General features: G+C 43.9%; 1 protein-coding gene across 4 annotated transcripts; it reads left to right on the top strand.

Annotated features, from left to right (window-relative positions):
• Positions 1-5,472: 5,472 nt before the first annotated feature.
• On the top strand, positions 5,473-14,006 carry LOC308473156 (uncharacterized protein C13orf42). 4 transcript variants are annotated; one of them, XM_080998434.1, is made up of 4 exons: positions 5,473-5,503; positions 7,481-8,182; positions 11,379-11,529; positions 13,238-14,006. In XM_080998434.1, the coding sequence occupies exons 2-4, from the start codon at positions 7,766-7,768 to the stop codon at positions 13,480-13,482; spliced, it is 813 nt and encodes a 270-aa protein (XP_080854560.1). In that variant the 5' UTR covers positions 5,473-5,503; positions 7,481-7,765; the 3' UTR covers positions 13,483-14,006. The 4 variants fall into 4 exon arrangements, with proteins under 4 accessions (XP_080854560.1, XP_080854561.1, XP_080854562.1 ...); XM_080998435.1 differs by lacking the exon at positions 5,473-5,503 and adding an exon at positions 6,336-6,468; XM_080998436.1 differs by lacking the exon at positions 5,473-5,503 and adding an exon at positions 6,337-6,468 and having other exon boundaries at positions 7,486-8,182.
• Positions 14,007-17,751: the final 3,745 nt, after the last annotated feature.

Here is a 17,751-nt window from a genome sequence, read left to right as displayed (position 1 = left end):
TCTTCTTGCCGGGCTGGGAGGCGGCGAGGGCGGATGCCGGAGGAGGGCGAGGGACGGGTCGGTGGGCGGGTCTCCCGCGCTGCCCCCTGGCCGGAAGATCCGTCCTCCCGACGGGGATTTGCCCGGCCGGGCTGCAGGCGCGCGGCGCTCCTCTCCGCGGCGCTTCTGCGTCCCGGGACCCGTCGGTGGTGCCAAGTGCGCACGGGAATGCGTAAAGAAAGGAGGATGCCGCGTTTGAGCCAGGCAGAGATTTAAAATCATAATCAACAACAATCATCGCTTTATTATGTATATTATGTATTTCCCCTGTTAAGGTGCTGCACTCAATACGCCAGCAAGTTTGGAAAACTCAGCAGTGGCCAGAGGACTGGAGATCAGTCTACATCCCAATCCCAAAGAAGGGCAGTGCCAAAGAATGCTCCAACTACCGCACAATTGCACTCATTTCACACGCTAGCAAGGTCATGCTTAAAATTCTACAAGGCAGGCTTAAGCAGTATGTGGACCGAGAACTCCCAGAAGTGCAAGCTGGATTTAGAAGAGGCAGAGGAACCAGAGACCAAATTGCAAACATGCGCTGGATTATGGAGAAAGCTAGAGAATTCCAGAAAGACATCTACTTCTGCTTCATTGACTATGCAAAAGCCTTTGACTGTGTCGACCATGGCAAGTTCTTAAAGAAATGGGAGTGCCTGATCACCTCATCTGTCTCCTGAGAAATCTCTATGTGGGACAAGAAGCTACAGTTAGAACTGGATATGGAACAACTGATTGGTTCAAAATTGGGAAAGGAGTATGGCAAGGCTGTATATTGTCTCCCTGTTTATTTAACTTATATGCAGAATTCATCATGCGAAAGGCTGGGCTGGATGAATCCCTAGCCAGAATTAAGATTGCCGGAAGAAATATCAACCTCAGATATGCAGATGACACAACCTTGATGGCAGAAAGTGAGGAGAAATTAAAGAACCTTTTAATGAGGGTGAAAGAGGAGAGTGCAAAATATGTTTGAAGCTCAACATCAAAAAAACAAAGATCATGGCCACTGGTCCCATCACCTCCTGGCAAATAGAAGGGGAAGAAATGGAGGCAGTGAGAGATTTTACTTTGTTGGGCTCCATGATCACTGCAGATGGTGACAGCAGTCACGAAATTAAGAGACGCCTGCTTCTTGGGAAAAAAGCAATGACAAACCTAGACAGCATCTTAAAAAGCAGAGACATCACCTTGCCGACAAAGGTCCGTATATTTAAAGCTATGGTTTTCCCAGTAGTGATGTATGGAAGTGAGAGCTGGACCATAAAGAAGGCTGATCGCCGAAGAATTGATGCTTTTGAATTATGGTGCTGGAGGAGACTCTTGAGAGTCCCATGGATTGCAAGAAGATCAAACCTATCCATTCTGAAGGAAATCAGCCCTGAGTGCTCACTGGAAGGACAGATCTTGAAGCTGAGGGTCCAATACTTTGGCCACCTCATGAGAAGAGAAGACTCCCTGGAAAAGACCCTGATGTTGGGAAAGATGGAGGGCACAAGGAGAAGGGGACGACAGAGGACGAAATGGCTGGACAGTGTTCTTGAAGCTACCAGCATGAGTTTGACCAAACTGCGGGAGGCAGTGGAAGACAGGAGTGCCTGGTCCAGGGGGTCACGAAGAGTCGGACACGACTAAACGACTAAACAACTAAACAACAACATGAAGCAAATTATGTCACTAGACTGATCCGATGATGATGATGTCAAACGGTCTGGGTTTTAGGAAAGGAGTATATCAATAAGTATCCAGCAGAAATAAAACAAGTTTTGTTTATTTACATTCTCCTTCTTTTAAAATGCATGCTTTTCCAAAGTTGCTAAAGGCTTTTGAGTTTTCAAAAAACAACACACCAGTCAGTCTGATAGGTTTGTTTTTATGCAGTGCTTTTTTATGTATAGGGGAACTCTCATTTTGACTCAAGGAAACCACCATTTTATAGTTCAAATCGGGAAAAATAATTACAAATTCACAAAAAAAGCTTTGGGTTTATGGCACGCGCGGGAATGCGTAAAGAAAGGAGGATGCCACGTTTGAGCCCAGCAGAGATTTAAAATCATAAAGAACAAAAATCATTGCTATATTATGTATTTCCCCAACCACTCTGGGCAGCTTCCAGCACATATAAAAACATCAAGCATTAAAAACGCACGTCTTCCAATTTTATCAGTGCTTTGTACACGTGTTGAATGATCAAAGCTAAGTTGAAATCTAAAGTTGTATTTTATATATATATATATATCACCCCATTTTTTGAGTTATTAGGGTTTGAAATTTCAATTTTTTTGAATAATTTTTTTGGATAATTTTAGCCTACACAAAAAACTTAAAAGCTCAGCCCAGAATTGAGATATTTCAAAACTAAAAATACCGATCTTTTCAGAACTTAATGGGTTTTAATATGATCTGTCACATGATTACTTTAAATTTTAAAGTTACAAATTTTAAATTTTTCCAAGTGATTAAAAATTAATATGGTTTCAAAATTCCAAAAAAAATGTATTGATTATTTAATATTTCTAAGAGCTACCTGCAAAATGTCATATTGGGATCTCAGTAGGATCACATTTTAAAAAAAAAATATTTTGTACATCCATGCCAGCCTTTTTGGGTTCTATTTAGGATAAACAAGTCTTCTTGGAGTAAAATATAACAGAATAAACATGACTTCAAACTATAATATCAGTTGCTTCAGGCTTTTCTTTAGAAAGTTATTCAATTAAAAGGTATCTGAGAAGCTAGTCAGGGTCTTATTTTAAAAATGTTTTCCAAAGCAGAGTAATAGCTTGCTGTTGCAGAATAGAATTAACACTTTGAAAGAATTCTTGTTAGTTCATGAAAATTACAACATAATACATGTCAAACAAATTTATGACACAGCTTGAACTCTTTAACTGGTGCCGATATAACATCCCTTCAATCTAGTTCTTATTTTCAACAAATGAGGAGTATGGAAAAGAATAGATTTTCCTAAAATGACGCTTTGAAAAAGTGAAAGTGATCAAGGGAACAAAGGATTCCATTGCTGCTAAATCAAGTCCAACAGAAATTGTGACCAAGGTGTACTCCTTTAGCAATGAGAGTGAGAAGTTCAACGCTGAAGGAGGCACAAAATCTCTGTTCGTGTTCATCTCAAGCCTTGATGCCTGAAAGAAATGCATTTTATTTATGTTTTTATTGCTGTTGTGGCCAATTTAGTTAAAAGGTGATTAGAAGTAATGTGAGCTCATCTTGTCATTTAAACACGGACCAGCTTTGCCATTGCTGTATTGAACTGTTGTACCTTTACTTCTTAAAACAGATCATGCTCTCCGTTGCTGTCGCTGTTTTGTTTCCTATAGATAATCCTCTCTGCAGTTAGCAAAACTGTGATGACAACTCACGGGAGCCTATTAAGCACACGTTTTTGCCATAACCATGTTAGATTTAAGCAGCCATATGCAAGAACTAAGTAGAAGAGCTGCCTTTTCAAAGCAGGTAATCTTATATGCTATGAAATATTTAGCTAGTCCATTTGATCAGTTCCTCCCTGCATCTTTGGAAAGATTTTAGTTATGGTTTGAATACCTCTATGCCCATCTTGTGCTTTTAAATTAGGAGCACTGTCTTACCTCTTGAAACTATATGCACTGCTGTGTACATTTACATGCAATTCTGCAATAAAGTCACAGTTTTAAATCTTCGGTATTCCAGGCATATCCAGACCCTTTTGATACAACTGAGAACATGATAGCTAGTTTTACTATGGTTTACCTCCATCAATGCATTTTCATATACTGCATGGGTCAGTGGTAAGGGATATGGGGAACTGTGGTCCTCCAAGTTAACCATCCCTGCCCTAGAGCAGTTTGTGAATAGTTGTCCTGGGCCCGGAAGTAACCAGAGCAACGCAGTCCAGGTCCGGACCCGAATCCAAGGCTTCCGCGAGGAGTCAGTCCGACAGGGTCAAGGCAGGACACGAGGCAGGAAACCAGGCAAGGTCAGGCACAGGATCACAGGCAGGTTCTGGCAAACAGCAATGTTGCTCCCACAACCTAGGGCGGGATTCAGCAGCCTTTTATCTCTGTCGGGGTAACAGCCAGTCCTGATCCCCTGGTGACTCACCTCCCTGTCTCGCCCGAAGGCGAGCACTCCTCCTGCGAGTACTCAGGTCTCTCCTTCTCTCAGACCTCAGTCTCTGCAACTTGGGAGACGTCGGTGGGTTACTAGACCCAGGGGCCTCCTCAGCCTCTCCTGACCCAACCGGTAGTGGAAGCAGCTGTAAGTGATTGCCCATGTTACAGATAAATCTAGGTATGAGGCTGCTCAGTCACCCAGCTCGTCGGGCAGAGCCCGCGGGTCCCTGCAGAATAAAGGAAGGATTCCAGCCAACTGGAGCAAATAGCTGTAGACCAAAGTTTATTGCGCAATAGGTTCAAAGAGGAAATTTGAACCCTGAGGATGGGGTGACAAAGACTTTTAAAACTTTCCCACCATATCCCAGAATACAGTTCATACAGCATCATTGCTACACAGTGGCGTAGCGTGGGGGGTGCCAAGGGTGCCGGCCGCACCGGGCGCAACATTGGGGGGGGCGCGAGTCCAGAGGGAAGGGACAAGTTCCTTCCTCCGCCGGGCTCCCCGCCGCTACCGCCAGCCTTACGCCCTAGCGCGTGCGCGCTCCCCGCCGCCGCTGCGACTGCGCTCCACTCACTGCTCGCAGGAGGAGCAGCCGCTGCAGCAGCGCCGACGCTGCCACCGACGCCTGGCCGGGCACGGGCAGCCTCCGCACCCCGCCGCCGCCGCCATCCCCTCGGCCCAGCCACAGGCGGCGGCTGCTTCTGCTGACTGGGAGGGAGGAGAGCTCCGAGGGGCCTCGCCGCGCCTTGCGCTCCCCAAAACCCTCCGAGAGGAAGCCGGCGGGCGGGCGAGGGTCTCCCGGCAGAAGGGGGCGCCGCTGGCTCCGGCTCTCAGCGCAAGTCTCAACCGCGGGGGGGGGGGGCGAGGACGGAGCACGGCTGGAAGCCCCCGGACCCGGCCGGGAGGAGGAGAGGCGCTCGCCAAGCCCGGATCTGGAGCTCCACCTACAGCCCAAGGAGAGGAGGGGGCGGGGAGGCGCCTGAGGGGAGGGGGCTTCGGCTGCCTCGGCCCGCGGGGGCTCCGCAAATAATAAATTTAATAAATTCCTGCTGAGCCTTTGGGGGGGGTCCTTGGCTCCTTCGCTCGCCCCCAGCCCCAGTGGCGTAGCGTGGGGGGGTGCAGGGGGGCCGGGCGCAACACCTGGGGGGGGCGCTCGCACTCGAGTGCTAAAATCCACGGGTTAGGGGGCGCAAATTACTTGCCTTGCCCCGGGTGCTGACAACCCACGCTACGCCACTGTTGCTACATCACTGACATGTCACAAAAGGGGAGGGGTTAACTTTGGCAAACATGTTCAGACAAGTCCTTGGTATAAGATTAGCATAAGCAGACATGGCAGGGCAAGATTCAGGTATAAGATTAGCATAGACAAATATGTCTGAAGTACCCACCACCCAAAAGTACAATAGAAGTTCCTTTGCATGTCTGGAGCCTGAGGCGAGTCAGCTGATGAGATTTGGCTTCCCTTGGCTAACAATGAGCCCAGCAATTGTCACCTCTGGGAACTTCCTGGAGTCCTTTTTCAAAGGGAAAATAGCTTTGGAATGGAGGAAACTGGCAAAGGAGTTGATTTTATATTATTTTTAAAGCTAGGTAACTTCCCTGAGCTGTCAAGTTGAAAGGATACATTCAGGCATAATATTTGTATTATGTATTATGTATGTATTATGTATTATGTACTTTAAAGATGTGCCCCCCCCCCCCGTAATTTCCATAACACCCAGCTGGAGGCAATGAGGTAACCCCCGCATCTGGAGCCAGGGCAGGATCAGGCCCCTGACTCGGCCCAGCTGGTGCTTGTTGCAGGGGAACCTGTGCAGACTGGGGCTCTTCAGGATCAGGCCTCAGGCTTGGTTCAGACACCGCCTGAGGCAAAGGATCCGGTGTGGACTGAGACTCCTCTGGCTCCGAGTCCGAGTCCCAGGCCATCACACTAGTGGTTATTCATTGATAGTCTCTAATCCCATCCCCGGTGCATTCTGAATTTCATTCTAACTTCCAGTTTCTCCCACTGCATACCTCATGCTGAAATGGACCAAACCAGTCAGGACTGGAACGGGCCACTGAAAGTAATAAGAGTCCAGTGTGGTTTCTTCTTCACGGGGAGGATTAATAATGGTTTTGTTTCCTTGACCCAGTGGTTTGGGACTGAAGCACTTTAAATTCTGGCACACAAGGTTTTGATAGAGGTTGCTGTGAAGTCTGGGTGACATCAGAATAAAAATGTCTATGATTCCAGAAGAGGAAATCCCAGAAGGCTTGTGCTTTCCCAGAACTGTTCGTTGCTTTGTAGCTATATCATAGCATCGTCAATCGGTATGAATTGTTCTTTGCATACTAGCTTTCTCAGATGAGAGAGAGAAAGTTTGGGGATCATGCTTCTTTAACCAAGTGGGGGGAAATGTAGTATCTGGCATGCTCAGTGTGTGTGTGTGTGTGTGTGTGTGAGAGAGAGAGAGAGAGAGAGAGAGAGAGAGAGAGAGAATACAATGGAATAAGATAAGAGGGAAGAAATCTTTGGAAGAAATTTAAAGTGTAAACAGTCATTCACTTTGGGTTGGTTGATTTTATTTCGATCCTTATTACACATATGGTCTTTCCCAACCACATTTAGATAACATTTTAAATCATTCAAACCATGAAATGCATGTTCCTCAGTAGCATCCTATGTCCATGTAGACTCCAACTCTCAGACAGCCTTGTTCCACATTTGGGTAGGGTCTCGGGCCATTAAAACCCTGCATGCTCTTCACCAGCATCCTAAATCCTTGTGCAGCCCAGCTCTCTGTCTGTCCGGGGCCTGGACCGCAGCAGGAGTCAGTGCAAAATGACAGTGAGGAGTCTCCTTTCACAAGATGAGGGCTAAATGTGCACCGAGGTTGTCTGTAATATACAAAGCACTGAGCCCAACTAACAGAGACAATCTGTTAAGCTGGCTTTGCTAATAAGTAAACATCTTCAGCCAGCTTTGTTTATTAGGCAGGTGTGTTTTGGAACACAGTTTTATTTGATGGCCAGCCTCCCATGCTCAGGCTGCTGTAGGTGGTGTAATGGATCTGGATATCCTAGTCCACTTTATTCTCAACAATAGTGTTATCAGATAGCTGCAAGCATCTCTCCGTTGCCATAGCACAGAAAACAAAACCCCTTCAGAAGCAGTTGAACTGCTGCCTGGTTTTGCAATGTGCTTATCCAGTATAGAGCTCAGTGGTGGAAATGCAGGGAGACCCTGGTTTCCTGGCATCTTTTAGTTTAGCCTTATGAAATCCTCATCTGTCTCTCATTACCTCTTAACAAAATGTGTTTTCCTTTATTCTTCATTTCTAAGGGTAGTTCAGTACCATGGTCAGCACAGTAAGCTGTGCGACCCTTAAGGAGAACTAAAACATGTTAAGGAAAGATGTGACTGAAGAAATTGGAATGATTTCATAATCTGCAATTGTCTGATATAAACAGATAGATCGATGTAAGTCGGCAGCTGTATCTGCAAGAAACTGGATTCTTAACTACAAAAGGGCACATGGCAAAGTGTTAGTTTCTACTATAGGCAAGAACCATGTATTGAATTGAGCCTCTTTATGATCGATGGATGAGGTGAAGAAGGACCGGCACGATGCTCAGGAAGATTCACGCAATATTTCACCCCAGCTCCCGTAGGAGAAGCCTGTCCGATGGAATCCCTACTTGTGATGGCTCTGCAGTCCGGTTGATCCGTAGCACCTCTATGTACGTACTTGGAGAGGAGGATAACAAATTCAGTGAGCCTTTGAAAAAAAGCAAAAGTACGACCAGCCTGGATTCAGTTGCTTGCCTCCATCTGAAGGAAGAAGAACGGGCATGGATGTACTCAAAGACTCAAGACTGTTTGCAGTACTTGCAAGATTTGCTAGCTTTGAGGAAAAAATACATTGAGAGCATCAAAGATCTGAAGTCCAGTGACAGGGCATCTGATATTTCCTCAGTGTCTACAAAATCTTCCAAGACGAGGCAAAAGTCACCAGCCACGCCTCCACCAATACAGTCTTCCAAGGTAGGAGCTCTTGCATCACATGGTTAAGAAAACATTGCTTATATGTATGATAAGATAAAGGCCCATAAAGGTTTCAAATATCATGTAATTAGAAAATCACTATATAACGTTTGGATAAGATATAAAGATCTCCTAGAAAGGAAAACACCCAGATGGCTTTCACCAATGGAAGCTAAGGCCCCCAAAAAGTTAAATATGGAGAATAAATGGTTGAGATACTCTGACCTTTTGCTTGAGGATAATGAAGGATTTAAATTAAGACCATTTGATCAAATCAAAGACAATGTGGATGGCTTCAAGATTATCAGATCAATGAATTATTTAAGCTTGACAAGAAAAATGGTTTTGCAACGGAAAAAAACAAATTGGAAACGGAGTTGTTAGATACCAATGTTAAAAATTTGTCTAAGATGTATAATTTGCTGTTGGAACGGCATACAAAGGATGAACAAGTGAAATCTGTGATGATAGATTGGGCAAGAGATTTTGGTCACAATTTAATGATGGAAGATTGGGAAAGATTGTGGAAGTTTATAATAATGAGCACAAGAGAAGCGAGACCCACAAATGTGATGTGTTTCTCTCTGTAATACCTTCATTGGGTCCATCCCCCGTTCAGTTTTTCACACACATCCATTACACAGAAGTATCAAATACAACTTACACTTCATTCACCCAACCCTAACCCTTTCCATCAATCTAGAGAGACGGCGACTGCTTGGTTTAAAAAACAAACAAAAGCAAAATTCTGAGCAGCCGAAATGAGAAACTTTCTCAGCAGGTGAGGCCATGACTGCAGAGAGTCTAATTTCAAGAAAGTGAAGCCATGCTTTTTTACAGCCAGTAGCTAAAGAATGCATTGACAACTGTAGATTGTGTTTAACCTCTGGACAAGTTTCTCTCTTGCTGTTCTTCTTTTGAAAAAGAAACACCATTAGTTTTTATGCAAATCAATGTGTTCCGTGCTTTAATTTCTTTATTAGCATAGCAGCTGCTCTCAGATTGTTCTTTAAAAAGGCTTTCATTTCACAAGCAGGTATGTTATTTGGTGTGATATTGAGTAGATTACTCCTTTGCAGCAGTGCCAATAGTGATTTATAGTGCTATAGGCACACTAAACAGCATCCTAACAGGGTGATTACTATATTTGTTTACTCAGAAGTAAGTCCCACTATGGCCAATGGAACTCACTGATAAGTGTTTATAGGGTTGCTGCCTACATGTGGAAAAAACATGATGTAACCACTGAAACCCTTAAAGTGTGCTCTTGCACTATTTAAAAAGCACAATACAGTACAGAACCACTATTTCCGGGTGCATGAGCCTATCCAAGAGGCTCTCACTAATATATACATCTCATACACTTGCTTACACTTACTTGTCACTGTCAGTAATGCTTTGCATGTTGCAGCCTGATAGGAAAAGGGAAAGGGAAATGCAGCCAGAGAGATGGATGTTCAGCATGAATGCTGCAACCTGGAGCCAGCAGGAAAGGGGAAATTGTGCTTTCCCAGAAATATTGGGACCCTGCTGGCAACGGTGCATAGATGTGGCTACAAGTACCTTACTATGTAACAGAGGTTGCCGTGTCTTGTATGCAGGCTTCAGGAAGCTCCCAAGGCTTGTGGATAGCAGCCTGTTCTGGGGGCTGGGGGGGGGGAATAATTTTTTTCTTTATTCCCCCCCCCCAAAAAAACTAGGTGCGCCCTATAGGCCGATGCGCCCTATGGGGCGAAAAATACGGTAATTTATACCATGCTCCCAGTGGGTAGCATGCATAAATCTGGTAAACTTTAGCAGTAATAGTTAGGAAACATTGTGTGTGTGTCTCAAATCTGCATTCGCAGCTGTAATCTAATCCGAACATATGTGGGAGTAAGACCCATAGAACTGAATGGGTCTTACTTTGACAAAACAGGTATAGGATTGCATTGTAAACTGTGCATGATTAGTTATCCTTGAAACAGCCTATTAGGTAATTATTATTATTCACATTTTACAGAAAACAAAGTGAGTTTGGGCAGCAGTGGCTTCATTATGGTCCTTCATGGCGAGGCTGGGATAATGTTCCTGTCCTCATCAGAATAATTATTTTCACTTCACAGAGAACCTAAGTGGTTCTCCAAGCTCACACAGGTACTGTATGTACAGAAGTAATGAGAGCAGGCTCCAGGATTCCTGTTTTAAGTAATTATTTCTGCAGCTGTGCTCCTATATTCATTTCTTCATCTAATCCCCCTTCAAGATGATCTACACAATCAAGCAGAACCACACTAGAGGGTCATTCAATATCAAGTGATCCAACTTTCTTACTTCATGTCATCCAATTTTCTTAATATTTTGTATATTTGTTGAATGATCAAAACCAAGTTTAAATCTAAAATTTTAGCTTTTTCTCTCATCCCGTTTTTGAATTATGAGGGTTAGAAATTTCAAAAAAAATTTGGACAATTTTGGCCTTGTCACACTACACAAAAAACTTAAAAGCTCAGCCCAGCATTGAGACATGTCAAAACTAAAAACACCAATCTCTTCAGAACTTCATGGGCTTTAATATTATATGTCACAATAAGGACTTACTTTAAATTTTGAAGTTAAGTTACAAAATGCTGGGCTGAGCTTTTAAGGCCAAAATTGTTGACTTTTGGAAAAGGTTTAACTAAAAGCTGTTGATTGTGATTCAGCAGGAAATGGTTTTCCCAAAATGGAAAAGTGGTGATGGGAAACCACCTAATGAATTTTTCCTGCAGTAATGCAGTTGTCAAGAGTGCCAGGATTTTGGCAGAAAAATAGGTGGCAACTGTAGATATGAAGTTGCATCGGTGCCTTGAGAAATGGTTCATTAAAACAAACCCACATGGAGGTAGAACATTTGAGAATATAAGTGAACCCTGAACTCACAATTTCCATCACATTGGCGTTCTGAGCCAGAGCACAGCATTATTTTGATTGAATGCAACTCCCCGAATTAAGCATAAAAAACAACTTTAAAATGCAGGCCAAAGACAAATAAGTAGCAATGGGTTCAAAGAACAATTTAGCCTGTGATTAGAGATTGTTTTGTTGAAGAACATTTGCAAGTCCGCTTCCACCATTTTGGTTGCGCGTTTTGTATCCTTGGATATTGGGTTGTTCTTTGCAACAGCAAAGTCTATTTGTTCAAACCGAACTCCTGTCATATTATTCTGTTCAACAGATCTCAGCAGAGAGAAAAGCCTCACAGCTCAATTCAGACGTAACTGAGGCAATAGCTTATTTTGACTCAATTATTGCCGAGCTAGATGCAGAAAGGCATCGGAAAATTGTGGTGAGGGATCATCCGCCACACGCAGATGTTGATTTTGATGGTAAGTAGGCATACAATGCAGGGAGCTGCTGAGTGACCATAGACAAATGACACATGAAAATAAAATAAAATCTATCATAATAAAGCCATGCTGTTCATGAACAAATTTAAAGTTAAACCCCATAATGTAAAAGCTTTAAAAGCTGCTTGACTGGCAGAAATGTAACTGGTGTCCTGTTTTACAAGCAACTAGCTCCTGCCAACCTAGCAGTTCGAAAGCACGTCAAAGTGCAAGTAGATAAATAGGTACCGCTCCAGCAGGAAGGTAAACAGCGTTTCCGTGCGCTGATCTGGTTCGCCAGAAGTGGCTTAGTCATGCTGGCCACATGACCTGGAAGCTGTATGCTGGCTCCCTCAGCCAGTAAAGCGAGATGAGCACCGCAACCCCAGTGTCGGTCACGACTGGACCTATCGGTCAGGGGTCCCTTTACCTTTACCTTTTTACCCACTGGAGAAAGGTCCTGGTGTTACCCGGCCTTCTGACATAACTTAACCTGTGGCCTTTGGGGAATGATTTGGTAAAACTTCCCCTATGATGCATACCAACAAGCAGGAAGTATTTTAGGTGAATTTCCCTCAGAGCCACTGAGGGATCATTGTGCCTTTGTCTCTGCACATTCATCATTTCAGTCAGCAAATAACTTCAAATAAAATCCAATGGGGATGCAGGCAGGAGTCCTGCAGAGAGTGAGGGAGAAACTACACTATTCCACTGGGGTGAAGAATTGAGTGTCTCCATGCTGGACGCGGGTGGCGCTGTGGTCTAAACCACAGAGTCTAGGGCTTGCTGATCAGAAGGTTGGCGGTTCGAATCCCCATGACGGGGTGAGCTCCCGTTGCTCGGTCCCTGCTCCTGCCAACCTAGCAGTTCGAAAGCACGTCAAAGTGCAAGTAGATAAATAGGTACCGTTCTGGCGGGAAGGTAAACGGCGTTTCCGTGCGCTGCTCTGGTTCGCCAGAAGCGGCTTAGTCATGCTGGCCACATGACCCGGAAGCTGTACGCCGACTCCCTTGGCCAGTAAAACAAGATGAGCACCGCAACCCCAAAGTCGTTCGTGACTGGACCTAACGGTCAGAGGTCCCTTTACCTTTACCTTTATGCTGGAGGAAAAGGAAGAAAGCTTGTTTGGTTTGCAGTATGCCAGGAGCGGGTGAAAAATTATGCAGCTGGCCATTAGGTGAGCAAGTTGACAAGGCAGTGGGACCATGTTACTACAAGAGTAACAGGTTGGTGCTGCCAGAAGCAGGCCGGTGAAAACAAGGTGCTTCTTTCTTTGGTCAGCAAGACTTCCAGGGTTGTTCAACATACTATTGTTAAAAGAAATCTTGGCTTAATTTTGCTGGTGAATGTTATTGGGTGATGTGAGAACCCTTCTAAAATGCTTTCAGAAATACAGTGGTACCTCGGGTTACATACGCTTCAGGTTACATAAGCTTCAGGTTACAGCTTCTGCTAACCCAGAAATATTACCTCGGGTTAATAACTTTGCTTCAGGATGAGAACAGAAATTGTGCTCTGGTGGCACAGCAGCAGCAGCAGGAGGCCCCTTTAGCTAAAGTGGTGCTTCAGGTTAAGAACAGTTTCAGGTTAAGAACAGACTTCCAGAACGAATTAAGTACTTAACCCAAGGTACCACTGTATCTTTCTTTGTTAAAACTTTATGCTACTGTGAAGGTGTATTCATTCCAATTTTGGTTCCCTCTTTCAGTCATTGCGAGCTCACGGGAGCACAGCTTGCATTCCAACTGGATTCTACGTGCCCCTCGGAGATGTTCCCAAGACACTGTCCAAAGAGGAAAGACGACAAGCCAATCGGAGAGAAACAGCCATGGAAGAACAATTTGCTCCAGAAAGAAACTAGAAAGATACCCAATATATCTACCTAAGGCTGTGGAGGGAGCATTCAATACTTTGAAGTTTAAACCCAAAGTGTGCCCGAAAGTACTGCTCTGATCTGGAAGTAAAATAAAAATGCCCAACGTGGAGTTCCTTACATATGAGGGCAGACTAAACAATCAAGGGCCTTTATGCATAATTGGGGTTTATTTTTGCATGAAACACTTGACGTAGTAGCTATTTTTTTGATGCATATGGCTCACAGCTCTTCCCTTGAGATTGCACTTCAACAGAAGGGGCACTGAACTTTCTAAATGCAGCATTTTATAGGCTGGAAACTGTGACATTCCCTGCCCCCACCCCGCAAATCACACATCTGTTTCTAACTGTCCTTACCATGTAGAATTCAATAGTACAGGCGTCACGATGACGTATTGGACCTTTCCAGTTATGTTGTGAGATACGGGCAAGGCAACACCTTCTTCCTCGTGGTCATACAATTTTGTCAACTTTGTTTATATTGTGGTGTGTGTGTGTTTTTTTAAAAAAGTATTTGATGGCCAACCATGCAATACCCAGCTAAACAACCCTAAAACTGGAATACCCATCTAGGATTTGTTTTTTTAAGTGGCAAAGAGCAGCCGGACTACCTGTACTCTTAAAATGTTGTGAACCTCTTAAATAAATACTTTTTTATGTTAACATTTATAACCTGCTTTTCCTGATGATTGTTGGCCTTTTTTGTTGTATGCTCTCCCTTCTTCTGTTGGAGCACAAATGAAGCTATTCATGAAGCAAATGCATGCCTATACATAAAGGTAAAGGGACCCCTGACCATTAGGTCCAGTCGTGACCGACTCTGGGGTTGCGGCGCTCATCTCGCTTTATTGGCCTATACATACCCATCCACTAGGTGTGGACAGGAGCCCGGATCCAAATAGGAAACATTAAATTTGTCCCAAGAACCCAAAAGGGCTTTAGGACACAGTCCTACATTCATTCATTTATTTTCCCCCAAATAATTTTTATTTGATTTAACACGTGTAGAATTGTAACAGTACAAAATACATATCCATATTTAGAGATTTCTCTGAATCTGTAGATTTGTGGAATATAAAATATCCTGAGAGCTATTGTTCTGCCATCAAGATGCTTCCGTGATGTTCCCCGCCCCCCACCAATGTATTGAGGTAAAAAAAAGTGTAAAATAAGGTTTTTCAAACATGCAAAAACCAGTCCAGAGAAACAGACTTTAGCCCTCTTCTTCTCTTCTTCTATCATGACACACACAGATTTGTTTCAGGATATTCTACTACCTTGAAATACAATGGAATTTAACATGGAGTAGTCAAACATCCCAAAAATCAAATTTCCACATTCGTCTTATTATACAGGTGTTTTAAGTTTCTCATAAGATAACAAAGGCAGTAATTTCCTAATCCCCTTGTTAACCATATGCACATTTAAAAGAAAAGTTGAAAATGATCTCCAAAAGTCAGAACAATCAATGCTATTCAAAATGGGTCACATCTCTGATGATATCCTTTGGATTTTCCCAATGCTTTGCCCATCTGGCTCTCTGACTTAACCAAATTTCCAACTCACATCCTTCAACTTGGAATCACTGAATGGGTTTATAAAGATTTCAGAAGTGGCAAATCAGTAGAGAAGCAAATTCCACGAACAGCAGTAGCATCTAGCATATGGTGCAGAGAATCAGCATCCCCAGCTGTGGTAGCTTTTGCAGTTTCATCAAATGGCAAATAATAGCAGCCTTATTCTATTGCTTCCAGTTGTTATGGTACTGCCTTGCAATTTAGGAGGGGAAAGAATGAACTAAATCCTATTAATAGATTTAAAGGTCCTTTGAGGGGAACAGCCATCAAAGCCACTGCTCTGTTTCTTAAATTTTCTAAAATTAAACAGTGTAATGGAGCTGTAATAAGCAATTCCCTTCTTCACTCTTTTTCTTTGAAACAATTAATTTACCAGAGTATGCTTATCTCAGTCAATTTCAAGGAGAGACCCTGCTGATTAATCAGTTGAAGGGCCAGACTTCAGAACACTGGTTACGACAGTGATGAGGAGTTAATATTTATAAGTGGGGAAAGTATTTATTAATGAAGGCAAATGTTATTCCCCTTTAAAGGATCTTAAAGAATCAAATGGTCACAAATCCTCTGGGGGCCACAAGGCAAAAGGCCAAAGCCAAAAATCCTTATTCTTTATTTTGTAGGCATCTATGCATGTACAGTGGAACCTCGATTGTTGAACGTAATCCGTTCCGGAAGACTGTTCAACTTCTGAAACGTTCAACAACCAAGGTGCAATGGGTGGCTGGCAATTTCAATAGAGAAAATTGAGAAACACGCCCCAGAAGCTGTTTTGACTTCCAGGGCGCGTTCGAAACGGAAGCAATTACTTCTGGGTTTTCGGCACTTGAAAACCAAAACGTTCAGCTTCTGAGATGCTCAAAAACTGAGGTACCACTGTACACTGTTGCTTTTGCCCTTCTGCCACATGCTGCCCTGGAGGGGGTGGGGACAGGGCTCCTTGGAAAGCAATCTAAATGAGCATTTAGTGAAGTCCTGTTTCTGACGCTCTGGAGAATCACATGATTCTCAACCCCCCAACCTTATTTTATTCTCATAACCCAGTGAACATCATGGCTTGCTCCCATTGCTTAGTCCCTGCTCCTGCCAACCTAGCAGTTCAACGGCATGTCAAAGTGCAAGTAGATAAATAGGTACCGCTCCGGCAGGAAGGTAAACAGCGTTTCCGTGCGCTGCTCTGGTTCGCCAGAAGTGGCTTAATCATGCTGGTCACATGACCTGGAAACTGAACGCTGGCTCCCTCGGCCAATAAAGCGAGATGAGTGCCGCAACCCGTCGTCCACTGGACCAAACAGTCAGGGGTCCCTTTACCTTTACCTCCCTATTCCTAGACCAACATTCTAACCAAAATACCACCCTGACTCCCCAGTGTTCCCTTTATGGCAGGGATAGGGGACCTGTTACGCCCCAGAAGTTAAGACTACAGTGCCCATCATCCCTATTGGAAATACCGGCTGTGGCTGATGGAAGTTGCAGCCCAACAATATCTTGATACAGGTTCTCCCTCTTGCTTTTTGGTCCCTTCAATGCAATGTGGGCCAAAGAGGAAAACCACCAAAATAAGACCTAGCCCACAATCTTGCAGTCATGACCAGCAACGTCATACATGGAATATCTTGTATTTTTCTCTTGTGAATCACCCCAAGATCTTTTGATGAATGGTGGTAAGTTAGTAAGCAAATAACTAAGTACATACATACATACATACCCACCCACCCACATAGCTAGAGATGATTTTCCATCATTTGGAACTATCTTCAGATTATTTATCATTGCACTGTTTTCAAGTTTCCACTTTCTTCTTTAGTCGGGACAGGGCATCATCCTGTCACTGTAATTCTGCTGACTTCACTTCCAAGTTAACTGCAGTTCTAATTTGGTTTTGTCCTGGTCGTCAGTTTTTATTTTATTTTTTTACACAATGTAATAGTGTACAATAAGGTGAAGGCAAACTGGTCAACTGTAACCAGAAAGTGCATTTTCTTCTTCAGAGATGCTCCAGAAGCAAAAAGAGGGGAAGTCTCCTACAACTGGAAGGAATGTCATAGGTGAACATGAGAGAACAGCAGACCTGGGAGCATCTCATGTGCAGCAGGGACTGGGAACACACAGAGGAGTGGCTTGCACTCTGTGCTGAAACCAAAATTACGGCTTTGGGAACCCTCTAGAAAACAAGGTTAGATCATTAAGATGGAAAAGCTCACAGTATCATCTCAGCATAAATGAAAACATATGTCACAAAGACACCACCTTCTCTGGGGACCTTTATTCCAAGGGCACCACCCTCAAGGTTTGTGCTGAAACACCTGAAATCTTTCACTGCTGAGATTGGCGGGTAGAGGTGGAATAATATATCTGCAAAATCAAAGCTTGTTTAATCATTTCCTTCATTAACACATATCCATACAGAACAGCACCTACTTGATTACAGGCAGAGACCACTTTGCACAGGGGTTCCGTTCCTGTCCCCCACACGGATCAGCAGAGTGCTGTAAGCCTGACCCACCTTGTGTTCTGCCCTCTTCCTGGTCCAAAAGGGCCTGTGCATCAGCGGCCGTGCATCAATTGTCCACATGCAAAATGGCCGCTGCTTGAACTTTCTATCAGGAGTAACCAACATGGCCAATGATCAAGTATGATGGGAGTCCAGCAACACTTAAAGGGCACCTCACTGACTACCCCTGCTCTGTATGGGTCCATCTCCATGGCAGCACTCACATCCTACCGTTAGGTCAATCCACTCACTAGTTAAAATGTTAAATCAGAAGGGTAA

Source organism: Podarcis pityusensis, assembly GCF_964106645.2.
Source record: "Podarcis pityusensis genome assembly, chromosome: 3".
Taxonomy (NCBI): domain Eukaryota; kingdom Metazoa; phylum Chordata; class Lepidosauria; order Squamata; family Lacertidae; genus Podarcis; species Podarcis pityusensis.
Note: the sequence above shows the minus strand (reverse complement) of the source record. Positions and strands in the feature narration are given on the sequence as shown.